The 27720-nt window shown below is 44.5% G+C and overlaps 1 protein-coding gene and 1 long non-coding RNA gene across 3 annotated transcripts; both read left to right on the top strand.

Annotated features, from left to right (window-relative positions):
- Positions 1-29: 29 nt before the first annotated feature.
- LOC139382956 (p21 protein (Cdc42/Rac)-activated kinase 1) lies at positions 30-20089 on the top strand. 2 transcript variants are annotated; one of them, XM_071127231.1, is made up of 16 exons: positions 30-181; positions 9375-9587; positions 9756-9850; positions 13248-13274; positions 13388-13535; positions 13659-13696; positions 14465-14575; positions 15253-15469; positions 17449-17512; positions 17665-17826; positions 18064-18181; positions 18280-18379; positions 18568-18764; positions 18858-18995; positions 19178-19294; positions 19357-20072. In XM_071127231.1, exons 2-15 carry the CDS (start codon positions 9401-9403, stop codon positions 19262-19264), a joined length of 1689 nt encoding a protein of 562 aa, XP_070983332.1. In that variant the 5' UTR covers positions 30-181; positions 9375-9400; the 3' UTR covers positions 19265-19294; positions 19357-20072. The 2 variants fall into 2 exon arrangements, with proteins under 2 accessions (XP_070983332.1, XP_070983333.1); XM_071127232.1 differs by lacking the exon at positions 13248-13274 and having other exon boundaries at positions 19178-20089.
- A 1748-nt stretch (positions 20090-21837) lies between these two features.
- On the top strand, positions 21838-27720 carry LOC139382986 (uncharacterized). Its single transcript, XR_011628678.1, has 4 exons — positions 21838-21959; positions 26476-26705; positions 26954-27059; positions 27674-27720. It is a non-coding gene; the product is annotated as an uncharacterized lncRNA (long non-coding RNA).

Genomic DNA, 27720 nt, shown 5'->3' with positions numbered 1-27720 from the left:
AGGGTGGTGTGTATCTAACAATAGCCAGGGATTGGCAGAGCCTGGGCAGAGCGATAGAAGAAGGGTTTGGCAAATTGGGCAGAAAGAAAAAACTGAAGCGACTTGAGCGAATGCATGTGTGTGAGTGCTGGCAAAGAGATCGGATCGCCATCAGGAATTTTTCAAAAAGACACGACGAGAGGTGAGTTTCTCCTATTCCTTTATCCACAGACAGAATCGGGCATGACAGTCTTTTTAGTTTTACCTTCCTTTACCGGTACATTACAGGACTGTTACCACCAGGCAGACAGGAGGAGCGTGCTCACTGCGCTACAGTCTAACGGAAAGGGAACGTACATACAGTAGCTATATCAGTGGATGGACTTGGGGCCGCGACACAGATTTATCGTTACACTGATGTTGCCCCTGGGAGAAAGGAACGGGGTGCTTTATGTGTGTGGCGGTGGAGCTCCTGTGTATATGTGCGTGTATATGTGTGTGTGTGTGCGCGCGCGGACCAGTTGTCTGTCGCTTCAGGGCCGAACGGTATGAATGAAACATTTGGGAATATACAGTTATCATTTGAATGAAATAAACTCCGTGTGTTGATCGCCTGGATGAAAATTGGCAAAAAATGTCATGGTTAAACTGTTCTGATCTCATGTATAGTCTAGGCTAGATATTACAGAGTGTATCCATTTTAATGCAGACATTTTCATTTATTTAATGTCTTTAGGAGAAAGATGTGAAACGAATCATTATGCGTCATGGGGAAACCTTCCGATCCTTCCGGTGTCCCTACCCCATTGAAGTTGTCATTTCAAATGGTTAGGTTTGGGTATGGTAAAGCTAGGGGTTAAGATTAGGGTTTGGGGTAGGGACGTCCCAAGGATCCCGTATAGCACTTACGGGGGAGAGAGACAGACAGACAGACACACACATACACACAGACAGAGAATAGAGAGACAGAGAGGGGAGAAAAGAGCGAGGGAGGGAGAGACCGACAAGCTGAAAGAGAAAAATACTAGAAGAAACAGAAAGAGAGGGTAGGCTAGATAAGTGTAGCTGTAGCTGCCTGATTAGTGACAGTGCTCCACAGCTTTCACTCAGTTTGACTCGGCACTTTGAATAAATGACACATCAGGAATAACAGGCTAACCAAGAAGACTAGGCTAATCTGGGTTGGGGAAACAACACAGTTTGCATCCCAAATGGCACCCTTTTTCCTATATGGTGGTCAAAAGTAGTGCACAATATAGGGAATAGTGTTTTTATTTGGTATGTAGCCCCATCTTAGTGCCGTCTCTCTCATCATTGGTCTTGTCTTAATTCTGTTAATGTGCCTGAGTCAACATTGACCTTCGTGCCCCATAAAGGTTTAATGGCATCAATATGTAGAGGAATAAGTGAGATGTGATTGGCTGGCTGGAGGAAAGTGGGATGGGTGCATGTTATGTACAAGTGTAAAACAGTGTAATAATATTATTATTATTAGCCTCATCAATGTGATATGAAGAGATGTTGGAGGATGTGGGGGTGTAAAGGGGGTAAGAACATGGGTGTGGTCTCCTGGCTGCATTGTCTCTCACCTGTCAGGTATTTATACCCGACAGACTGTTTAGGGTTGGACACTTTAGCCAGGCCAAGGTTTAATTGTGTGTGTGTTTGTGTGTGTGTTCTCTCTCTGACACACACAGAGGGAGGGAGTATTTCCATCATTTGTTTCTACCCTGAGCTCTCTCCTTCTAGTGTAGTACTGTAGAGAACAGAATACTGGCATCAGAGCTAACCTGTCCACTGAAGCAAGAATAATACTATCAACCATAAATATCTCTCTCTCTCTCTCTCTCTCTCTCTCTCTCTCTCTCTCTCTCTCTCTCTCTCTCTCTCTCTCTCTCTCTCTCTCTCTCTCTCTCTCTCTCTCCTCTTCCCCTCTTCTGTTGTAAGTGTTATCCTTTTCTCTCACTTTACTCATCCTACACCTTCTTCCTTCTCTCTCTTTCCCTCTCCACACACACACACACACACACACACACACACACACACACACACACACACACACACACACACACACACACACACACACACACACACACAGTGACAGGTAGTGCTGCATTAGCATTTAAATAACCTTTAAATTCCCATCCTGCTGCTGACCTTATGGACCTGTAGTTAAGTCCTCTTTCTCTCTTTTTGTCTTGCTTAGAGTGTGACTGCGTGAACAGCTGCAGTAGGAATCTCACCTCCTCTCTATATTAATTTAGCTGTTTTCTCTACCTCAGATGACCTCCATTGATAACCATTATCATCTCAAATACACACACACACACACACACACACCCTGCTGTTTTGCCATCTGGTCGGCTGGCGGTGTGGTGAAATGTCTGAGGAGTCTGATAGTTTGGTGTTAAAGGGAAAGTTTGGGTGTTAAATAGATAGGTTGTGTTCCCCTGCTCAGACATTGCTGATGCATGCTAGATCTTACAAAACCTGGATAGGTATTTTACGTATCAGCTAACCATGTATGTTATAGTCTATGACATGGCATGCAACCATTGGTTGATGCATGCAATGTCTGAGCAGCGGAACACAAACTGTCTGGGGTAGGATAGTTTGGGTGTGAGTTTAGTGTTAAAGGAATAGTGTTTTGTTAAACCAAATCAAATGTTATTTGTCACATGCACCGAATACAACAGGTTTCCCCTTACAGTGAAATGCTTACTTACAAGCCCTTAACCCACAATGCAATTTTTAGAAAACTAGATAAGTAAAAAATAAAATTAACAAATAATTAAAGAGCAGCAGTAAAATAACAGTAGCGAGGCTATATACAGGGGGTACTGGTACAGAGCTAATGTGCGGGGGCACTGGGTCGGATAGAGTTAAAGTGACTATGTCCCCTACCCAATGGGATAGTTTGGGTGTTAGTTTAGTGTTAAAGGGATAGTGTTTTGTTCAATGGATAGTTTGGTGGCAAAAAGGTAGTTTGCTATAGTCAGAATATGGAAGAAGTCCTTATTTGATCTCTCTTTGGCTATCATGCTAGCTGGCTAACTGGTTAGCTGGCTACACCTATGTATTGAAAGACTAGCCAGCAGGTTAGTAGCAGGGTAAAGTGTCTCTGAGAGTTGCTTGCTATTTTACACCCCTCTCTCTCTTTCTCTCTCTCTCTCTCTCTCTCTCTCTCTCTCTCTCTCTCTCTCTCAGGAGATCTGCTAACAATCACAGACAGCTCTGCAGCTAGCAATACTCAATGTGCATACAATGCATTTATAAAACCATAACAGTGGTTGGAGTTTAAATATTTACCATTTGAATAGTTAAGGGCCTCCTGCTACCATGCTGAACTTTTGTTCTCTAGTTAGGCTAGATACGTTTTTACACACACACACACACACACACACACACACACACACACACACACACACACACACACACACACACACACACACACACACACACACACACACACACACACACACACACACACACACACACACACTTGTCTAGTTATATCATTCCTTTTCTTGGGGGTGGAGCAGCTCTGGGCTCCCAGCAGGCTTTGCAACATGCATTATTTATGGTGATTGGGTTGGTGGGCAGGGCCAGACAGCTGGTGGGCAGAGACCCTCATACCTGTATGGTTGTGTGTGTGTGTGTGTGTGTGTGTGTGTGTGTCTGTTCCAGTTCTGTGTTTAATAGTTATCATATGAGGAGTGAGTAGTTCAGTGGTGAGGTCACTGACCAGCCCTCTCCCTGTAGTTTACTCTGGACAGGCACAGAGAGGGGGAGAAGGAGAGAGAGATTATGTGTTGGGTACTTAGACTAGTCAGTGGCTCACAGCTCTCATTCAATTCTCTCTCTCTCACACACCCTTCCCTTTTTTCTCAGAGAAACAGGGTGAGAGAGGGCAAGGGGTAGAGGGGGTAAAATAGAGGGATCAGCTTCAAACACTTTTTAGTGAATAATGGAGCTCCTAGTATTCCTCAGGACTGGCATTGTTCTCTTTCTCTCTGCTTCGCTCCCTTGCTTTCTACTCCTCTATCCATCTCACCCCCTTCCCTCTTCAATGCGTGCACGTGCGCACACACACACACACACACACACACATCTTCAGAGGTAAAGGAGAACGCAGTCAGTGTGAGCGTCTCTCTAGGCACGGTTAAACGAACAGACAGCAGATGTAAAGAGAGCGATGCAAAGGGAGACAGAGAGAAAGAAGATGGATCTTTTTCTTCTTTGTGATTCAAAACAATCGCCTGGTGGAACTCATGATGATGTCATGGTGATGGAGTGTCAAGGAGGAGAGGAGAAGGGGGAGCCACAGTAGAATGTTGGGATGCACCCCACCCTAAGAATCTGCTGGCGACTAGATTCCTGTGATATCTCTAGGCACCCATGGAGAGCCGCGACACACACATACACACACAGTGCATTGATGAAAGGTGAGGAAGGCTAGTCATACATTTGAACACACACACACACACACTAGGATATGCCCTATGAGCACACTGGGAATCTTGACTGTTGTCATCATCAATTCCGAAACACACACACACAGCCAGAGTAGAGTGTATGTTAAAGTGTATTTGAAAGCCTTCTCAGGTCGACATTTTTAAGACGCCAACATACACTGATTTATCAACACTGGCTGCTGTGTGTGTGTTTTTCTCTTAAGCTGACATTAAGCTCACTTAGAGTTATTAGGAGGACAGACCTCTCACAGTGCCGGGCTGCAAAGCATCTTTGGATTGTAAGCACTTAATGTCCTCCAGTGAAAGAAAGAATGAAGGAAATATACACTACCGTTCAAAAGTTTGGGGTCACTTAGAAATGTCCTTGTTTTTGAACACACACTGGACAGACAAACTCTGCCTAGAAGGCCAGCATCCTGCAGTCGCCTCTTCACTGTTGACGTTGAGACTGGTGTTTTGCAGGTAATGTTTAATGAAGCTGCCCGGTTGAGGACTTGTGAGGCATCTGTTTCTCAAACTAGACACTCTAATGCACTTGTCCTCTTGCTCAGTTGTGCACCGGGGCCTCCCACTCCTCTTTCTATTCTGGTTAGAGCCAGTTTGTGCTGTTATGTGAAGGGAGTTGTACACAGCGTTGTACGAGATCTTCAGTTTCTTGGCAATTTCTCGCATGGAATAGCCTTCATTTCTCAGAATAAGAATATACTGACGAGTTTCAGAAGAAAGTTATTTTTTTCTGGACAGATGCATATCTTCATTCCCGGTTATGTGAAATCCGTAGATTAGGGCCTAATTAACTTTAATTTACTGATTTCCTCATATGAACTGTAACTCTGTAAAATCTTTTAAATTGTTGCATTTTTATTTTTGTTCAGTATAGTTTGTTGGTCATGGTGATGTAGTAGGTCGTCATGGTGATATTGGTGATGTCATCAGTCGGTCATGGATGAGAGAGTGTTGTTGATTTTCTCTGTTTGGCTTCATTTCCTGCTCTTAGGCGTGAGAGAACACTGCAGTATCATAGACCAGCTGGTACACACACACACACAGGGGGTATGTCTCTTGGAATCAATTATCATCCGTTCTGCATGGTGGAGTGCCTGTAGTGAGACGAGGTGATGTGTGTGTGTGTGTGTGTGTGTGTGTGTGTGTGTGTGTGTGTGTGTGTGTGTGAGAGAGAGAGGGGGATGGAAATAGAAGGAGCGAGAGCAGGAGCTCTCAGGTTTTGGTCTGTGTGAGTTTGGTCATTTGAATTGTGTGTGAATAGAGTGAGAGTCTTCCTGTCACTGTCCATCCATCAACACCGTAACCCCAGGCAACGAGAGGGGGAAGGACAGGGAGCCAGGGCAGTACCACAACCTCTTTTTTTCTCTTTACCTTCTCTCTCACTGTCTCTCTCTCAATATCTCGCTGTCTCTCACTGCATGTCCAGTTCAGGCTTGGCTTGTTCCTCACTCATGCAAAAATGTACCCCCCCCCTCTCCCCCTCCACAGCCAGCCAGCAGGCGCTATGCTATGCTGCTCTCTCTCTCTCTAATTGTGTGTTTGGCCATGTCCTCTCTGCCATCTGCTCGGGCCTGTTGTGGGACTCCTGGGAGTGGGACACACACACACCTTCAAGTTCTCTTTATGAACCCATCTATTTTCAAATAATAAGCACTCTGTCCTCATACATAATATTCATACAGTCATTATTATAATAATCATGTATTTGTATAGTGCTTTTCAATACAAGTAACAAAGTGCTTTACATCATAAAATTATCAAATGAAAGTACTAACAAATAAACAAAGACAAGAGGAAGGACAATAGAAGAAATGGCACATTTAAGCATATATTAAAGTCCTACATTAAGATCATCTTTATAAAAGTGTGTCTTCAGCAGGGATTAAAAAACAGGCAGTGAATCTGCAAGCCTGAAATCCTCTGGCAGACCATTCCAAAGTCTAGGGGCCCTAATGGCAAATGCTCAGTCTCCTTTAGTTTTCAACCTAGACTTTCAAATGGTCAACAGTGTCCTGCCAGAGGATCTCAGGCTGATATATAGGATGGGGGCTAAACCGAGTCTAGCCTTAAACATGATTAATAGTGTTAAAATCTATTCTAAAAGTGACTGGTAGCCAGAGAAGCTGACATGGTTACATTTTCTGGTGCCAGTTAAAAGCCGAGCGAGCATTTTGAAATAACTGTAGACAATGGAGTGATTGATTGACAAAGAGTGTATACAAAGAGTTACAATAAAAGCATGTATAACTTTCTCCAGATCAGTGACCTAGCTATATTTCCTAGATGATAAAAGCATGATTATGTTGTGATTACGTTGATATCTTTTCATGACAATGATTATAATTCTGATCTTTGTTTGGGAATTTAAATAAACCAAGAAGCTAATGTATCAGAGAGAACAGTCTGCTCTCATCTACTTGAAAGACTGAAACCTGGTGTGTGTGTGTTTAAAATATGGTAAAATATGCATTGGAAGTCTCTCTCTCTCTCTCTGCCCTAGGGGCTGGCTCATTAACATGGTGGGACAGGAATACTATTTGATCTTTTTCTCGCTTTCTTGCTTCCTTTCTTAATTTTTTTCTCTTGATATTGTTCTTTCTTTTGTTGAAAAAAATGTCATCTCACACAAACACACACAAAACGATGAGCGTAGGCTCGATCTGTCTAGTCATTAGCTCCACCATGGGGGGGGGGGTCTCTGTCTCCTCAACTCCCCAGGGATAGTGAGGTCTTCTGGGCTTGGTGTATTGAGGCCTCCCCTCTCTTCCCCTGCTGGCTGTGGAGGTTTAGCTAATTCAGCTGATCAGCAGGGAGGAACACCAACAGGCTAACCCACTGTCTCTGTCAGACAACAAAACAATATGTGTGTGTTTTGTACTTTTTAAAATTGGTCACAAAAAAAAAAAATTCAGACAGGGGTGAGACAGGGTTGTAATCTGAGTCCAACCCTGTTTGATATCTATAGCGTCAGCTCAGTCAGTGGAAAGCACCAGAGATGCATCTCAAATGGCACCCTATTCCCTACATAGCATACTACTTTTGACTAGAGCTCTATGGGTCCTGGTCAAAAGTTGTGCACTGTAAAGGGAATAGGGTGCCATTTGGGACGTAGCTCAAGATGTACCTTCTTATTAGTCTTCTGCTCAGTGTGTGTGGGTGTGTTAGTAGGGTGATGTGTGATGACAGGGTTGTGTGTATAAACTAAAATGTGAGACCTCCCTTGTGTCTGCTCGCCAGAGGAGGATTTGAATGGGGAGAAGGGGGAAGGTGAGACGGGGGAGGATGTGTTTGATGTCTGAAGGAGGGAGGGAAGATGGAAAGAAGGGAGGAGGTGACAAAGGTGCTCTAGAATTACAGAACCATATCAAGTACAGTATGTGTGTGTGATCCACCTTGTGGCCAGCTGCTCTCTTAGTCACCAGAGCTGTGAATGTGAAGAGGTGTGTGATTGTAGACTGTGTGCATTTTGTTTATACATCTGTTTAGTGTTTGTGTGACAAATATACTGTAGTTCCACACTTTCATGACGTGTGTGTGTGAGCCACAAACCCCACCTCCTACCCCATGACTCGTTCTGACATCACAGACTGTGACCTCATTATGACTGGAAGGCAGCAGAACAGAACTCAAGTCCAAACACACACACTCTCACATTCTTTCACACATACAACCCCCCCCCCCCTTGCAGTTAAAGGAGGACTGAGGAGACAGAAGCTGGAGCCAAGATCAGAGTTCCAGCCTGATAGACAGACATACCTGGGTAAGGCCAGACAGAACCTAGCCACTGCTAATGTAACACAGGCGTCACTGTGCCTGTATAGAAGTGTACTGTAGCTTCCTTCACTGTCCCAGTCCTCTTACTGAGCTCTAACAAGTGGTTCGCAAACGAGAGACCGCCCGCTTGACAACTGCTTAGCCAGCTACACCACGAAGAGCTAGCAATTCAGCGACAGGAAGGGAGCCATTTCAAGCTGTGGCATTGCGGTATACGATATTAACTCTGTTACACTAACCCTGAGGTATGATGAGGTCAGTGTACCAGATGATTACAAATCAGATGTAAATGTCACATTATTTACCATGTGGAAGTTGGTTCATTCCTGCATTGAGACGACATGAACTTTGTTATTCTCCTGTACAGTGGATTAAAGTGAGCTAAAATAAATCAATCTGCTTTTTTCGTTTAGTGCTCCAACTTTCTACCTCAAATTAGTCCTTTTGGACGTTTTTCTTGGTAAGCTCTTGTCTTGACATGAACTCTGTAAAACTGTCCTGTGTGTGTGTATCTGACCTAGATAGTTGTTCTCTTTGGTAGACTGTGTCCACCAGAGCATTCCCTATAGCAGGTTAGCTTACATCCCCCATGTGAATGACTTTGTGTGAGTGAGAATCTGTGTGTGTGTGCCATTTTTAGATGTTTGTGGTACAACCAGTCATTAGCTTGTTCCTTTCTCTCCTCAGTTCAATGGCTCTTAGAATTAGTTTGTGAGCAGAGGCAGCAGGGTTGTGTGTGTGTCTTTCTCTTCCTGGATTGTGACTCAGTGGTCAGTGTTTGCAGCGTGCACGCACACACTCTGTTTCCGGGAAACTGGCCTGTAAATGATATGTGTGTTTCCGGATCAAACAGAATACCAGCTTGTCAACTATGGACTAGTAGCTCTACTACCTGTGTCATGTTAGCTGATAGGCTAGTTGACTAATGCTCTCTCAGCTGATGGGCTAGTGGAATAATGTTCTGTCAGCTAATTGGCTAGAGTACTAATGTTCTGTCAGCTGACAGGCTAGTGGACTGGTGTTGTCAGCTGATTGGCTAAATATTTAGTCAGTTGATTGGCTAGTGGACTAATGTCATGTTAGTTGATAGGCTGGTAGACTGGTAATGTTCTGTGACCTAATGTTGATTGGTTGTTCCAGGAGCAGCCGGCGTGTAATTGGTGAAGATGTCTGATAATGGGGACATTGAGGACAAGCCCCCAGCCCCGCCCATGAGGAACACCAGCACTCTGATTGGCTCCTGCAGCAAAGATCCCGCCCCCCATGGCTCCAAGCCCCTCCCCCCCAACCCAGAGGATAGGAAGAAGAAAGATCGCTCCATCAGATCCATCCTGACAGGAGGAGGAGACAAGAGTGAGTCCTGTGTGTGCACTCGCACAACGAAGGGAGGTAACCAGGGGGAAGACAGACATCCAAATCCCCCAGGATCCCTTGCGGTAGCTTGCATGGTTAGCCTTCCCATGAGCCTCTCCTCTCTCCCTTTCTCTCCTAATTTTATCTCTCTCTTTATCTCTCTCATAGCCAACAAGAAGAAGGAGCGTCCAGAGATCTCTCTGCCTTCTGATTTTGAACACACCATCCATGTGGGCTTCGATGCGGTCACTGGAGAGTTCACAGTGAGTCCATGTGCTCTACATCTATGCTCTACTAGGGTCTGTCTACGTGCTTGAGATCTAGGGTCTGTATCTAGTAGGGTGTTTAACAATGATTCAGCTGATCAACTATGGCCTGTGTAGAATAGTGGAGGATCCTCAGAGGAGGATGGTGAGGACCATCCTCCTCCGTGAATGTCATACATTTTTTTTAATAAAAAACAAATTTAACACACCTGCTCCCCATTCACACCTGAGACCTTGTAACACTAACGAGTCACATGACACCGGGGAGGGAAAATGGCTAATTGGGCCCAATTTGGACATTTTCACTTAGGGGTGTACTCACTTTTGTTGTCAGCGGTTTATACATTAATGGCTGTGTTGAGTTATTTTGAGGGGACAGCAAATTTACACTGTTATACAAGCTGTACACTCACTACTTTACATTATAGCAAAGTGTCATTTCTTCAGTGTTGTCACATGAAAAGATATACTCAAATACAGTGCCTTGCGAAAGTATTCGGCCCCCTTGAACTTTGCGACCTTTTGCCACATTTCAGGCTTCAAACATAAAGATATAAAACTGTATTTTTTTGTGAAGAATCAACAACAAGTGGGACACAATCATGAAGTGGAACGACATTTATTGGATATTTCAAACTTTTTTAACAAATCAAAAACGTAAAAATTGGGCGTGCAAAATTATTCAGCCCCGTTAAGTTAATACTTTGTAGCGCCACCTTTTGCTGCGATTACAGCTGTAAGTCGCTTGGGGTATGTCTCTATCAGTTTTGCACATCGAGAGACTGAAAGAGACTTTTTCCCATTCCTCCTTGCAAAACAGCTCGAGCTCAGTGAGGTTGGATGGAGAGCATTTGTGAACAGCAGTTTTCAGTTCTTTCCACAGATTTTCGATTGGATTCAGGTCTGGACTTTGACTTGGCCATTCTAACACCTGGATATGTTTATTTTTGAACCATTCCATTGTAGATTTTGCTTTATGTTTTGGATCATTGTCTTGTTGGAAGACAAATCTCCGTCCCAGTCTCAGGTCTTTTGCAGACTCCATCAGGTTTTCTTCCAGAATGGTCCTGTATTTGGCTCCATCCATCTTCCCATCAATTTTAACCATCTTCCCTGTCCCTGCTGAAGAAAAGCAGGCCCAAACCATGATGCTGCCACCACCATGTTTGACAGTGGGGATGGTGTGTTCAGCTGTGTTGCTTTTACGCCAAACATAACGTTTTGCATTGTTGCCAAAAAGTTCAATTTTTGTTTCATCTGACCAGAGCACCTTCTTCCACATGTTTGGTGTGTCTCCCAGGTGGCTTGTGGCAAACTTTAAACAACACTTTTTATGGATATCTTTAAGAAATGGCTTTCTTCTTGCCACTCTTCCATAAAGGCCAGATTTGTGCAATATACGACTGATTGTTGTCCTATGGACAGAGTCTCCCACCTCAGCTGTAGATCTCTGCAGTTCATCCAGAGTGATCATGGGCCTCTTGGCTGCATCTCTGATCAGTCTTCTCCTTGTATGAGCTGAAAGTTTAGAGGGACGGCCAGGTCTTGGTAGATTTGCAGTGGTCTGATACTCCTTCCATTTCAATATTATCGTTTGCACAGTGCTCCTTGGGATGTTTACAGCTTGGGAAATCTTTTTGTATCCAAATCCGGCTTTAAACTTCTTCACAACAGTATATCGGACCTGCCTGGTGTGTTCCTTGTTCTTCATGATGCTCTCTGCGCTTTTGACGGACCTCTGAGACTATCACAGTGCAGGTGCATTTATACGGAGACTTGATTACACACAGGTGGATTGTATTTATCATCATTAGTCATTTAGGTCAACATTGGATCATTCAGAGATCCTCACTGAACTTCTGGAGAGAGTTTGCTGCATTGAAAGTAAAGGGGCTGAATAATTTTGCACGCCCAATTTTTCAGTTTTTGATTGGTTAAAAAAGTTTGAAATATCCAATAAATGTCGTTCCACTTCATGATTGTGTCCCACTTGTTGTTGATTCTTCACAAAAAAATACAGTTTTATATCTTTATGTTTGAAGCCTGAAATGTGGCAAAAGGTCGCAAAGTTCAAGGGGGCCGAATACTTTCGCAAGCCACTGTATTTACAAAAATGTGAGGGGTGTACTCACTTTTGTGATATACTATATACACTGCTCAAAAAAATAAAGGGAACACTAAAATAACACATCCTAGATCTGAATGAATTAAATATTCTTAATAAATACTTTTTTCTTTACATAGTTGAATGTGCTGACAACAAAATCACACAAAAATGATCAATGGAAATCAAATGTATCAACCCATGGAGGTCTGGATTTGGAGTCACACTCAAAATTAAAGTGGAAAACCACACTACAGGCTGATCCAACTTTGATGTAATGTCCTTAAAACAAGTCAAAATGAGCCTCAGTAGTGTGTGTGTGGCCTCCACGTGCCTGTATGACCTCCCTACAACGCCTGGGCATGCTCCTGATGAGGTGGCGGATGGTCTCCTGAGGGATCTCCTCCCAGACCTGGACTAAAGCATCCGCCAACTCCTGGACAGTCTGTGGTGCAACTGGATGGAGCGAGACATGATGTCCCAGATGTGCTCAATTGGATTCAGGTCTGGAGAACGGGCGGGCCAGTCCATAGCATCAATGCCTTCCTCTTGCAGGAACTGCTGACACACTCCAGTCACACTACTGAGCCTCATTTTGACTTGTTTTAAGGACAAAGTTGGATCAGCCTGTAGTGTGGTTTTCCACTTTAATTTTGAGTGTGACTCCAAATCCAGACCCCCATGGGTTGATAAATTTGATTTCCATTGATAATTTTTGTGTGATTTTGTTGTCAGCACATTCAACTATGTAAAGAAAAAAGTAATTAATAAGAATATTTCATTCATTCAGATCTAGGATGTGTTATTTTAGTGTTCCCTTTATTTTTTTGAGCAGTGTATATATACACAGTGAGGGAAAAAAGTATTTGATCCCCTGCTGATTTTGTACGTTTGCCCACTGACAAAGAAATGATCAGTCTAATTTTGCAGAGGGGTCAAATACTTATTTCCCTCATTAAAATGCAAATCAATTTATAACATTTTTGACATGTGTTTTTCTGGATTTTTGTTGTTGTTATTCTCTCTCACTGTTCAAATAAACCTTCCATTACAATTATAGACTCATCATTTCTTTGTCAGTGGGAAAACGTACAAAATCAGCAGGGGATCAAATACTTTTTTCCCTCACTGTGTACATATTAATATATTAATGCACTACTTTTGACTAGAGTCCTATGGGCCCTTGTCACAATGTGTGCACTTTATAGGGAATATGGAACCATTTCAGACGCATCCTCTCTATTTCATTATTACCCTCAATGCCTCTTGCTCCCTCTCTGTCTGTCATAGGGGGAGATCTTAGGAGGAATGGAGCGAGTGAGTAGAGGGAAGCAGAGTGGGGGATGATACTGTAGGATGGAGATATGACCCAGTTCTCTGACCACTGCAGACACGACATCTCTCTCTTGTTACTAACATTGTGTGTGTAGGGCATGCCGGAGCAATGGGCTCGGTTGCTCCAGACCTCTAACATCACCAAGCTGGAACAGAAGAAGAATCCTCAGGCTGTCCTTGATGTTCTCAAATTCTATGACTCCAAGGAGACCAACAACAGCCAGAAATACATGAGCTTTACAGGTACACACACTAGCATGTATACACACACACACATTCAGATGTTAACACACACTATTTGTCAGAACACACACACCATTTGTCTTGTTTTCTCCTCCTTTATCCTGTTTTCCTTCTCCTCTACAGACAAGAGTTCAGACAACTACAGCTGTTCCAACACTGTCGTAAGTCTCCTGACACACCCTATTTAATTATACATTTTTTATTTAACCTTTATTTAACTAGTCAAGTCAGTTAAGAACAAATTCTTATTTACAATGACGGCCTACCCCAGCCAAACCCGGACGACGCTGGGCCAATTCTGTGCTGCCCTATGGGACTCCCAATCATGGCCGGATGTGATACAGCCTGGATTCGAACCAGGGACTGTTGTGACAGCACTGAGATACAGTGCCTTAGACTGCTGCGCCACCTGGGAGCCCCTAATCATATATAGTGCACAACTTTTGATCAGGGCCCATCACCACAATTCTGTCTAGAGCCCTATGAGCCATGGTAGGGCACTATATAAGGAATAGGGTGCATTTTGATAGGAACATATCTCAACTATCAATGTGTGTTTAGAGCATCTGCCATAGATGAAGAATGGCAAAAAGGAGGGATAGAGAAAAATGGGATAAACAGAGAGAATGAGAGGTGGAGATAAGAGATGGTGGAAGAGAGAGCAGAGGACAAAATGGAGAGGTGTGCCAATCAACAGTCCTTGAGATGCATTCCCTGGCTCGACTTCTCCCTCTCTCTTTACCTCTCCATCCCTCATTCTCTCCCTTTGTCTGCACTGTCTGGGAATCAATATATTTTCCTCCATTCACCTTCTCTATCTGCCTGGCTGTCAGTCAGAAGGAGAAGAAAGGGGGAGATGGAGAAGGAGTGAGTATTAACAACAGGAAAAGAAAGTGAGCTAACTGAAAGTGATGTCACATCCTCTTCAGAGCTCCAAGGCTGTGTCAGAGACGCCTGCCATAGCAACCGTATCTGAGGACGAGGAAGATGAGGCCACGCCCCCTCCTGTTGTCGCTCCCCGACCAGAACACACCAAATCAGTAAGACACACGCCACACACATACACTCAGCCCCCTGGCTCCAGACAAGGTAAATAAAGTCACACTATCCTTGTGCTGCTCCTCACTAACAGACTCAGCATTGTGTGTGTGTGTGTGTGTGTGTGTGTGTGTGTGTGTGTGTGTGTGTGTGTGTGTGTGTGTGTGTGTGTGTGTGTGTGTGTGTGTGTGTGTGTGTGTGTGTGTGTGTGTGTGTGTGTGTGTGTGTGTGTGTGTGTGTGTGTGTGTGTGACGATCATGGGCGGCAGCAGGGGGCTGAATTTAGATACTAAACTCACACTGCCTCTCTGTTCACTCTGTTGTCACAGAAAACACACACACACACACACACACCAGAGAAATCCCCTAGAGAAGTCTGTTCTCTGATTGGCTGAGAGGGGTCTTTTCTTTCGGTCCGAACTGAAGTGGCGTCTCAGACAGGGCTACTGCCATGGCGCCACTGTTGCCACGGTGATTTAGCAGCTTAGCGCACCTGACTGGGACACACAGACACAGTAAAATAAGGAACAGTAACTGTAACTGAGTTGGTTTGGTGGACCACCAATTGCATAAGCTATAGCTCAGAAGGCTAACATTGTCCTTCTCTCCCTTCTTTCACACTCTCCCTTCTTTCACCCTCCCTCCCTCCCTCTCTCCTTCCCTCCTCCTCTCTTTCTCAGATATACACTCGTTCTGTGATAGATCCCCTCCCAGCTCCTCCCACCAGAGACGTTGCCACGTCGCCTATCTCCCCCCCACCTCCGGAGGGCGCCACCTCCGCCATCACACCCCCCACTAGCCCCACCCCTAGTCCTGCTCCTGGCCCCTCCCTGCCACGCCCCGCAGACAAAACACGCAAGAAGAAGATGTCTGATGAAGAGATACTGGAGAAACTGCGTAAGTAACGCATGCACAGACACACACAGCTAGTCTGAAAGTTGCAATAGAAGTAAACTGCACTGGCTGCTGGTTTCAGATCCCTTGTACTATCTCCTGTCATTGTTCCGTAAGATATTCTGTAGTGATGAATGGTGTGTGTACTCTGTAATCCATTGGGTGAGGTGTGTGTGTGTGTGTGTATAACTAGTTCAACTATATCATCCTATGATGCTCCATGCCTCAGATGTACTCAGGTCTCCCTCTACTGGTAAGAAACAATACTGTCACTCAGACATCCTCCTACCCTCCTACCCTCCCGTCCAACCCTGGCATCTGATTGGTCCTCTTCTCTCTCTACTGTCCAATCTCCTGGAGTTACTGAGTGATGCTGTTAAATTGAGCATCTGACAGTCTCACCTCCAACTGTGGACCTAACAAGATGTTCTGTCTGTTACTGTCTCTTTTTCTCTCTCTCCTCCTCTCCCTCTCTCACCATCTGTCTGAGTCCGACCAGCATGTCTTTGACCTGACCCTGACAGCCGTGGTCCTACAGTGTTTTTTTTTATTTTTTTTTTAACTCAGTTTATTAAGTTTTGAACATACACACATACAGACAAGACAAAGCAATATAAATAATATACTCAACTAGAAAAAAAATAAAATACAAATAAAAAAATAGCTTTAAAGATACCATACTTTAGACAAGTTAAACACACCGGGCAGAAGGCTACAGAGGTTAAAGGGCAATCTATAGTACAGGGACAGGGCTAACATCTCACCATTGTTCCTGTAAACAGTCAAGGGATAAGGGTGGAGAAATTCAACCACTCACAGAGAGTCATGGCCACAGACCGACCATCCACTGGACAAAAAAAAAGTTTACAATGCTTTAAAATAAAAAATAAAAAATTATTATTCATGTAGGCGTGAACAAAATGTAAAAATAACTGGGAAAAACAAGCTCACACTTCAGTCTCTGCCTGGGCAAGATGAACAAGGCATCTGCGGACCACAATCAATAAGCACATGGATCTTAGTCCCCCCCCAGCAAAAACACAGAGAGAGACTCCCCCAACCCTTAAGTCACAGACTTATTTTAGTATTAATTGGAATGCCATCAGAGGATGGACTGTTTAAAGTAAGACCGGAATGGAGACCAAGCCTCATCAAACAGTTTGGGGTTCCCACGTGAATTGAATTTAATTTTTTCTAGTTTCAGAGAGCACAACACATCCCTCACCCAATATTTATAAGATGGGGGAGCTGCCATCTTCCAGTTCTGTAGTATTAGCCGTCTAGCTAAAAGAGTTGTATAAGCAACAGTGTCCGACTGGATTCTTGATAGGGGGGTACCCATGGGCAGTACTCCAAAAAGGGCTGTAAGGGGAGACGGATCTATAACAGTGTCATATATATCAGAGAAACATTTAAATATTAATTCCCAGAAACCTGACAGTTTATGACAGCCCCAAAACATATGCAACAGTGTGGCTGGTTCCACCTTACATCTGACACAGGTAGGATCAAAATCAGAGAATATTCTTCCAAGTTTGGCCCCCGACCAGTGGATACGGTGAACCACCTTGAATTGAATGAGGCTGTGTCTAGTGCTAAAAGAGGACGAGTGCACCCCTACAGTGGTTTTAAAGTGAAATCTCTGAGAGTCTCTGTACTGTAATGGTCCCACTTCTGCCTCTATGCCTCTTCTCTGTTTCCCTGTCTGTCTGTCTCTCTCTGACTCTTCACTCTGTCTTTCTGTCTTTCTGTTTCATTTATCAAATCAAATCAAATGTATTTATATAGCCCATCGTACATCAGCTGATATCTCAAAGTGCTGTACAGAAACCCAGCCTAAAACCCCAAACAGCAAGCAATGCAGGTGTAGAAGCACGGTGGCTAGGAAAAACTCCCTAGAAAGGCCAAAACCTAGGAAGAAACCTGGAGAGGAACCAGGCTATTTATTAACCTCACTTCTTTCCCTTCCTCCCTCCTCTCAGGGAGTATAGTCAGTGTGGGAGACCCCAAGAAGAAATACACGCGCTTCGAGAAGATCGGACAGGGGTGAGTCTACACTACACACACACACACACACACACACACACACACACACACACACACACACACACACACACACACTTCACTTCTTCACTTCACTTCTTCATTTTGAAATGAAAGAAGTCTCTCTCCCCTCCTCTCTTTCCTTCTCCCTCCAGTGCGTCAGGTACGGTATATACAGCCATAGACATCGCTACAGGCCAGGAGGTGGCCATTAAACAGATGAACCTGCAGCAGCAGCCGAAGAAGGAGCTCATCATCAACGAGATCCTGGTCATGAGGGAAAACAAGAACCCCAACATTGTTAACTACCTGGACAGGTGAGACACACACACACATCGTTTACTAGACAGGTGAGACACGCTTACAAACACACACACTCCTAAACGCACACATTGACATGTAAACACACATATTAGTTGTGAGGACTAGATATCTTCATCTTGTCTTTCGGCTTCTTCTTTTCTTCTATCTTCCCCTTACCATTGACGAACTGGTACAGTGGTGATATTTGATGTTACCATGGTAACATGGGTGTGGTTGTTGTGTTTCTGTAGTTACCTGGTGGGGGAGGAACTATGGGTTGTGATGGAGTATCTGGCTGGAGGTTCTCTGACTGACGTTGTCACGGAAACATGTATGGACGAGGCTCAGATCGCTGCTGTGTGTCGGGAGGTCAGTGCTGCTGTGTGTGTGTGTGTACATGGCTTGTCGGCCTGCTTTCTAATTCAGAAAGTGATGCTTTAAGCACTTTTGTACATCTCTCTCTCCAGTGTCTGCAGGCCTTGGAGTTCCTCCATTCTAACCAGGTGATCCATCGCGACATCAAGAGTGACAACATCCTTCTGGGAATAGACGGATCAGTGAAACTCAGTATGTAACACACTTAGGGTTGGAGATGGGGGCATTAATGTGCAGTGTCTCCATTTGACCAGCAGAGGGAGCTCATAGTCTGTGTTCTAATGCAGCACTACCACTGTGCCATTGCATATTTAGTCTTATATAGTGCATTAGAGTGCAATGTCCTATTCTAACATGTGTGTTCTCTCTCTCCTCTCTAGCTGACTTTGGGTTCTGTGCCCAGATCACTCCAGAGCAGAGTAAGAGGAGCACCATGGTGGGGACTCCCTATTGGATGGCTCCAGAGGTGGTGACCAGGAAGGCTTACGGTCCTAAAGTTGACATCTGGTCTCTAGGCATCATGGCTATAGAGATGGTGGAGGGAGAACCCCCTTACCTCAATGAAAACCCACTCAGGGTAAGAGGTAGAGAGAGAGCGAATGTGTGTGTGTGTGTCTCTCTGTCTTTGTGTGTCTAAAACGGCCCCTGTCTGTCCTGTCCTATCTCCTAGGCGTTGTATCTGATTGCGACCAACGGGACTCCAGAGCTTCAGAACCCAGAGAAACTGTCCTCAGTCTTCAGAGACTTCCTCACCTGTTGCCTGGAAATGGATGTGGAGAAGCGAGGGAGCGCTAATGACCTACTACAGGTAGAGAGAGAGAGAGAGAGAGAGAGAGAGAGAGATAGAGAGAGAGAGAGAGAGAGAGAGAGAGAGGAGCATAAGGTTGGTTTCTGCATCAAACCACATGACTAGTTTTACCACTAAATAAACTAAACCTATCTTTCCTCTCCTCGTTTTCCTCTCTTCTCTCCTCTCCTCCTCCTCCACAGCACCAGTTCCTGAAGGTGGCCAAGCCTTTATCCAGTCTGACTCCTCTCATCCTGGCAGCCAAAGAAGCAGCCAAGGCTAACCGCTAACCTGCTAGATGCTAGCACAATGGATCCCCCCCCCCCCCCCCCCTCTCGCCTATGGACCCAGACAAGGGGTGTTTCAGGGTGTCCCATCCCCCTCAAACCCTTGACCTATCATGGTGACTGTGGGAAGGACGCTCTTACTGATGTCATTGCTGGTACAAATACACTGATCGGATTGGAGAAAAGTTCCAGGCCCAAAGACTCATGGGAATTGTAGTTTCAGCAGGAAAGTGTCTGAACTCTCAACAGACAGTGGCTCTGGACTGGATCTGATCTGACCTTTGAACTGTTTGTTTGTTTATGTCTGACTGTTATTTTCATGTGTTTAGGTGTTTTGTTTTGGGGATAAGTGATTGGTTGATTACAGTGTAATGAAGAGACGCAAAGTGGTACTGTTATTGTCTAAGTCCCAAACGGCACCATAGACCCTAAATAGTGCACTACTTTTGTCAAAAATAGGGTGCCATTTGGGACAGTCTTTCAGTCTGATCAAACGTTGGAATGTCAAACGTATCTCCTTATCTCTTCTCCTCTCTCGCTCTCCCTCTTTCTCTCTCTCTGTCTGGCTGACTGAGATGACACGCATGACACCTTTTTTATGGAATGTCTAAAATCATAATAATAATAATACAAATGGTGATGATGATGATGGTACATGAAGGATGCCTATGTATGATACAGTATAGAAGAACATATCTAAATCCTATTTTTCCAGTACAATCGGTATGGTACAATGTTGGACTGGTACTAGTCCCAAACTTCTGAAGAGAGTATGTACATTACATGTGAAAAAACGGCATAAAAACCCAACTAAAACAACCAGAAAAATATTGTCTGCTTTCTTTGTTTAGCAACGTGTTTTTCTTTATTCAGATGGAGTTGAAGAATACCAAGGTACCAATAAGAAGTATACTTTCTACCAGGAGGTTTGTTCTGTTTTTAAAACGTAGTGTTAACTACCCTCGGCCTTAAACTGTCTCACTTGTGGAAGAGTTCTAGCAGACAGTTGGACAGCCTCTAGTCTCTAGTGCTCTGCACGCTCCTCTAGTGCTCTGCACGCTCCTCTAGTGCTCTACACGCTCCTCTAGTGCTCTGCACGCTCCTCTGGTGCTCTGCACGCTCCTCTAGTGCTCTGCACGCTCCTCTGGTGCTCTGCACGCTCCTCTAGTGCTCTACACGCTCCTCTAGTGCTCTACACGCTCCTCTAGTGCTCTGCACGCTCCTCTGGTGCTCTGCACGCTCCTCTGGTGCTCTGCACGCTCCTCTGGTGCTCTGCACGCTCCTCTGGTGCTCTGCACGCTCCTCTAGTGCTCTGCACGCTCCTCTTGTGCTCTGCACGCTCCTCTAGTGCTCTGCACGCTCCTCTAGTGCTCTGCACGCTCCTCTAGTGCTCTGCACGCTCCTCTGGTGCTCTGCACGCTCCTCTGGTGCTCTACACGCTCCTCTGGTGCTCTACACGCTCCTCTAGTGCTCTGCACGCTCCTCTGGTGCTCTGCACGCTCCTCTAGTGCTCTGCACGCTCCTCTGGTGCTCTGCACGCTCCTCTGGTGCTCTGCACGCTCCTGCGGCTGTGAGAAGAGGCTAGACAACCTTCAAATCTTTTCAGTTCCCCAGAATAATATAGTCCACCTGAGGTTAGACCGGTTTAGAACTGGGATAGACTGTGTTGAACTGGTTCAGACCAGTTCAGATAAGGGTGCCGATAGTTATTGAAGTCTTCTCTTTCCTGTGTATTATAGACATAATTATGATGCTTAGGTCTGTTTATATAAAGTGTTATTGTAAGTGTTTCTCCTCCTCTGGGTGGGGTTCTTATCTGAATGGGAAATAAGACTCAAGACACTGATTCAACTGGTAATTACTGTTGCCACAGTCTTAATCTGCCTGGCTAGACAAAGGGTATGTGTGCGTGCGTCTGTGTCGCAACCCACCAGCTCTTTATTTCTAGCCCTTTTTTCCCTCTCGCTGCCTCGTTTATCTGTCTCTGTCTATTCCTCGATCTCTGGGAGAATCTCAATTGCATACTCCTTGCATCCTCACTCATTGCCTCCTACTCAAAATCCATTGGATGAAAAAGCCAGAGGTTTAACCCCTCTGGCCTTCTCCATCACCCATGTACTATTGTCATTACATGAATGTGTTACAGATTACAAAGAGCTTCACTGCCCAAGATTAGAGGTGCACCCACACACTTTAGCCTAGGCTACTAAATAATAATAAACTAGACTATAACACTTTAAAATCGGTGTGGTTAAATCCGTTATGTTGCATCCCTCTAGCCTGAGCTTCAAACAACAACCTTTTCATTCGCTGCCAAAGAACGAGCGTAATAGTTTCAGCCTATTTGGATCATTATTCCTTACTGTGTAATTATAGATGCATGTGCTGTTGGCAACAGGTGGGAGCGGCCGTCTCTCTCTCTCTCTCTCTCTCTCTCTCTCTCTCTCTCTCTCTCTCTCTCTCTCTCTCTCTCTCTCTCTCTCTCTCTCTCTCTCTCTCTCTCTCTCTCTCTCTCTCTCTCTCTCTCTCTCTCTCTCTCTAAGGTTCTTTCTCTGGAGCGAGACAGACGCGGCTGTTATTATACCACCAGGAGGCTGCGGCAACACAGATCGCGTGCTTTTTTTTCTAAACGGATAAACAGACAGATAAAATAATAACATAATAACAACGGACGAGTAGCTGTTATAATCACCGTCCGGTAAGTCTGGAATATATTGTTGCCTGGTGGTAATAGGATTATTGTTTTATTATTAGTTAACGAGTCCCATGTATAAAGGCAGATCATCCTCTCTTGCGCTATAGACAACCTACTGCAACACTGTCACGGTAAAACAGTAGTTTACTGGGCTATTCTACAAATAGATAAATAAAACGATGACTGACTATTCGTTAGTATTCATGAATAGGCTGTAGGTTGACCATTGAACACTCTGATCATAACAGTTGATTGAATGAAGATTGATAGATTGCGTTTGCTGCTGTGTAGAGCCGTCATTGTCTCCGGAGTGACCGACCGTTAAATTGACCGGGAGATTTCTAGATTTACCAGATCTAACGGTCTGTTTGTTTCAGGGTCCGCTCTTTTTTGATTCTGTTGGGTATGTGACAGCCCGAGAATATGTGGGTACATAGCATAGCCTACATATATCTCTCTCGCGCTCCCTCTCGTCCCTCCCTCTGTCCACGAATAGCCTGGTTGCTGTATTAGGTTAGATATTGCATTGGTGCTGTGATAGGTCAACTGCTTCTGGGATTGGTGCTGGTGTATTGGGTTGAAGATTTGTATCCGTGCCTGGTGTATTGGTGCTCAGCTTGGATGGGAGGCCTATTGGTGCTGGTGTATAGCTTGGTGATGATGATGGGGTGATGCTGGGAGAGAATGAATGAACAACGGAGACAACAGAGAGTCACTGTTAAGTTTAACACTGTTTATTTATAGACACACACATACTGTCTGTAGCCCTTGCCTAAGGTCATTGTTAAGCCTACTGTACAGGGCAGATGGTGTATAGTAGGCCATATAACAATAAGAATGGGTAGAACGGGAATCTCCTTTCAACGTCAGGCATTGTGAGTGTATGAGTTTACCAGTCATTGACAAGGTCAGGGGTTCCATGTCTGTTCTACTCAGTCTAATTCTACGGTTTAGGCTACTCTCCAAAGTACAGAATCATTCTACTTCTACTAGTCAACTGGCATTAATGATACATTAATACAAACATCGAAACATCATCCACTGTATCCATGCAGATGATGAGCAAAACATCACATCTTCCTTCATATCTCTTTTCTCACTCTCTCTGTCCTTTCTGGGTTAGTGGTTTTGTTGGTCCAGTTCTCTCAGGGTTTTATTGACCTTGCATCCTATAGCTGCTGGTACAACACCAGCCCATCCTACCATATACAGTATGTCTGACTGTTTGTTGCTGTTTGTTTCCTGCTGTGTTTCTACGGGGTTTGTGTGTGTAATGAGTGAGCTGTAAGAATTTCCTCTTGTAGGACAATAAACCTCAATCTAATCTTTACCTGGACCTCAGATCAGCTTAGTCACGGTCTCTTTCTCTCCTTTTTACATCAAATCATTTTTTTTTAATTTTACCATAGAGAGCATTAATCCATTGACCCGGTATGGCACCTTCACGATTTGCCTAAATGTACCTGTTTGGGTAGCCTACCTGATTGGTTGATTGTTTGTCTGATAGGTAGTAGGCCTTCAGCTCTCCTATATTTACCCTCATCTCTTTCCCTAGTCTTAATATCTTCTATCCTATCCACTCTAACCGGAAGACAAGTACTCCCTCTCTCCCTTCCTCCTTTCCCCACCCCTCTTTCTCTAACTACCTTCAGGTCTTAGGTCAGTGTACAGGATGGAGTGTTAGATCAGTGGAGACAGTGTATAGTGTTGTAGATGGGGTGTTAGATTAGTGGAGACAGTGCAGAGTGCTGTAGATGGGGTGTTAGGTCAGTGGAGACAGTGTAGAGTGCTGTAGATGGGGTGTTAGATCAGTGGAGACAGTGTAGAGTGCTGTAGATGGAATAGTAGATCAGTGGAGACAGTGTAGAGTGCTGTAGATGGGGTGTTAGGTCAGTGTAGACAGTGTAGAGTGCTGTAGATGGGGTGTTAGATCAGTGGAGACAGTGTAGAGTGCTGTAGATGGAATATTAGATCAGTGGAGACAGTGTAGAGTGCTGTAGATGGAATATTAGATCAGTGGAGACAGTATAGAGTGCTGTAGATGGAATATTAGATCAGTGGAGACAGTGTAGAGTGCTGTAGATAGAAGATTAGATCAGTGGAGACAGTGTAGAGTGCTGTAGATGGGGTGTTAGATCAGTGGAGACAGTGTAGAGTGCTGTAGATGGGGTGTTAGATCAGTGGAGACAGTGTAGAGTGCTGTAGATGGAATATTAGATCAGTGGAGACAGTGTAGAGTGCTGTAGATGGGGTGTTAGGTCAGTGTAGACAGTGTAGAGTGCTGTAGATGGAATATTAGATCAGTGGAGACAGTGTAGAGTGCTGCAGATGGGGTGTTAGATCAGTGGAGACAGTGTAGAGTGCTGTAGATGGGGTGTTAGATCAGTGGAGACAGTGTAGAGTGCTGTAGATGGGGTGTTAGATCAGTGGAGACAGTGTAGAGTGCTGTAGATGGAACATTAGATCAGTGGAGACAGTGTAGAGTGCTGTAGATGGGGTGTTAGATCAGTGGAGACAGTGTTGATTGCTGTAGATAGAACATTAGATCAGTGGAGACAGTGTAGAGTGCTGTAGATGGGGTGTTAGGTCAGTGGAGACAGTGTAGAGTGCTGTAGATGGGGTGTTAGATCAGTGGAGACAGTGTAGAGTGCTGTAGATGGAATATTAGATCAGTGGAGACAGTGTAGAGTGCTGTAGATGGAATATTAGATCAGTGGAGACAGTGTAGAGTGCTGTAGATGGAATAGTAGATCAGTGGAGACAGTGTAGAGTGCTGTAGATCGGGTGTTAGATCAGTGGAGACAGTGTAGAGTGCTGTAGATGGGGTGTTAGATCAGTGGAGACAGTGTAGAGTGCTGTAGATTGAATATTAGATCAGTGGAGACAGTGTAGAGTGCTGTAGATAGAACATTAGATCAGTGGAGACAGTGTAGAGTGCTGTAGATGGGGTGTTAGGTCAGTGGAGACAGTGTAGAGTGCTGTAGATGGGGTGTTAGATCAGTGGAGACAGTGTAGAGTGCTGTAGATGGAATATTAGATCATTGGAGACAGTGTAGAGTGCTGTATATGGAATATTAGATCAGTGGAGACAGTGTAGAGTGCTGTAGATGGAATATTAGATCAGTGGAGACAGTGTAGAGTGCTGTAGACGGGGTGTTAGATCAGTGGAGACAGTGTAGAGTGCTGTAGATGGAATATTAGATCAGTGGAAACAGTGTAGAGTGCTGTAGATGGAATATTAGATCAGTGGAGACAGTGTAGAGTGCTGTAGATGGGGTGTTAGATCAGTGGAGACAGTGTAGAGTGCTGTAGATGAGGTGTTAGATCAGTGGAGACAGTGTAGAGTGCTGTAGATGGAACATTAGATCAGTGGAGACAGTGTAGAGTGCTGTAGATGGAATATTAGATCAGTGGAGACAGTGTAGAGTGCTGTAGATAGAACATTAGATCAGTGGAGAAAGTGTAGAGTGCTGCAAATGGGGTGTTAGATCAGTGGAGACAGTATAGAGTGCTGTAGATGGAATATTAGATCAGTGGAGACAGTGTAGAGTGCTGTAGATGGAATATTAGATCAGTGGAGACAGTATAGAGTGCTGTAGATAAAATATTAGATCAGTGGAGACAGTGTAGAGTGCTGTAGATAGAACATTAGATCAGTGGAGACAGTGTAGAGTGCTGTAGATGGGGTGTTAGATCAGTGGAGACAGTGTAGAGTGCTGTAGATGTTTGCTCGGTGACCTGGTTTTAAGTAGACTAGATACAGTATGTTAGTGTTTAAAAAGGAGCTGGATGCAGCTCAGTGTTGATGGATGGAGCTCAGTGTTGATGGATGGAGCTCAGGGCTGGAGAAGGGAGGCCATTTTGGATGTGTCCAAAGATACAGTAGGGCCTAGATTCAAATCGGACCATGGGAGATCGTGATAGCTATTGACATTTAAAGGTAATTCATTTCCAGTTGAGCCAGCATATGCAGCTTGTACTGTGAATGCGGTTTTCCAAACGCGGATACGTAGCCTTTAAAAGGTTCATAGCTGAAAGGGGCAATTGGATTGAATCTAGCCCTAGGTCTACTAGCTTTCCTCTGGTAAATCCTGGTCTGTTGGTAAACTTATGAATTGCCTGCATCATCTACTAAAGTCTCTCTAAGCTTATGTTTTGGGTTGTGATGGGGTACAACAGTTGAATTAAACTCATAAGGCATTTATAAATTCTTCAAGAAATAAATGGTTAAATATCATACCTTTTCCAAAGATGTATGTAGAAATTACAGATTGCCCCTTTAAGCGCCCATCTCTCTCTCTCTCTCTCTCTCTCTCTCTCTCTCTCTCTCTCTCTCTCTCTCTCTCTCTCTCTCTCTCTCTCTCTCTCTCTCTCTCTCTCTCTCTCTCTCTCTCTCTCTCTCTCTCTCTCTCTCTCTCTCTCTCTCTCTCTCTCTCTCTCTCTCTCTCTCTCTCTCTCTCTCTCTCTCTCTCTCTCTCTCTCTCTCTCTCTCTCTCTCTCTCTCTCTCTCTCTCCACAGCTCTCCTCCAATACCGAATATACTACTGGGACTAAAGAAAGAAACATTCCATCTTTCCTGTTCCGTCTGTCTCTCTCTCCTTCCCTTCCTTTCTGTCTCTCTTCCCCTCTCTCCCCCTCCTTTCCTTCTCTCTCTGTGATGAGGGGCTGTGGCTGAGGCTGTGGGTGAGGGTCTGTGTCCAGTCTGAAGCTGGGGAAGCTAAAGGTGGTGCGGCGGCAGCTGCTGCAGAGGTAAACTACTAGTGTGTGTGTTGTCTTGTGTAGAAGATTCCATTCTAAATGATAGATGATACAGTACTATAGTATAACCTGTCGTTAACAGGTATAATAGTATTGTTATAGAATTCTAGTGTGTTGTTCTCAGGTGATATTATAGTATTATTGTAGTATATTCTTGTATATTGCGTTATATTTTAGTATTATTGTAGTATATTCTTGTATATTGCATTATATTGTAGTATTATTGTGCTTTTATCTAGGTATGAGCACCAGCCGTTTGTGTCATGTCTGGCTGGTCTATACGGCTGTCAATGGAGACGCTACCAGAGGGCCAAGTCACAGCCCGGGGAGAGCTGCTGCAGCAGGGTAGGGTACACACACACACACACACACACACACACACACACACACACAGACACGTGCACAGATAGGGCTCAACCAGTGTCCTCTCATGAAAAAGTGTCCTTGCAGCCTACATGTGGATGTAGCCTACTTTTTCGTTCTGTTGTCGAAATTTGAACTGTAACATCAAAATAGCTAATTTCATAAACTCTTGAATCTGAGAAAATACCCCCTTCCCTGCGCGCTCTTGTCTGACTTGCATGCAGTGACCACTGTGCGCCAGGTGGGAAATGGAGCAATTCGACTGCTTGTTAGTAAGAGGCAGATGTTAGCAGCAGAACAAACTCAAATCAAGTAACAACTGTTTTGTTTTGACAGCTTAGCTAACTAGCTAGCTAGCATATTTACATCATCATCATCATCTTTTCCCAATGTCAATCATTCTCTCTCTGCTGACATACTGCAGTGTGTTTGTCATTTTACTGAACTATGTCTTTACAGGAAAAAGTACACTCTTTCTCCAGGTGGAGTGTGGGAGAGTGGTTTTCCTGGTCCTGACCTTCCTCCTCTCTCCCCTCCAGGTGGAGTGTGGGAGTGTGGTTTTCCTGGTCCTGACCTTCCTCCTCTCTCTCCTCCAGGTGGAGTGTGGGAGCGTGGTTTTCCTGGTCCTGACCTTCCTTATCTC

This window comes from Oncorhynchus clarkii, chromosome 24 (assembly GCF_045791955.1).
Source record: "Oncorhynchus clarkii lewisi isolate Uvic-CL-2024 chromosome 24, UVic_Ocla_1.0, whole genome shotgun sequence".
Classification (NCBI taxonomy): Eukaryota; Metazoa; Chordata; class Actinopteri; order Salmoniformes; family Salmonidae; genus Oncorhynchus; species Oncorhynchus clarkii.
The sequence above is the reverse complement of the archived record's forward strand: the minus strand, read 5'-3'. Positions and strand labels throughout refer to the sequence as shown.

Bases quoted from the DNA above. Each gene is read 5' to 3' on its own strand.
- LOC139382956 (XM_071127231.1), top strand. From the start codon at position 9,401: ATGTCTGATAATGGGGACATTGAGGACAAGCCCCCAGCCCCGCCCATG. The intron at 14,576-15,252 runs GTAAGACACACG...TCTCTTTCTCAG, and splicing joins GACCAGAACACACCAAATCA to ATATACACTCGTTCTGTGAT. The intron at 17,827-18,063 runs GTGAGACACACA...GTGTTTCTGTAG, and splicing joins ATTGTTAACTACCTGGACAG to TTACCTGGTGGGGGAGGAAC.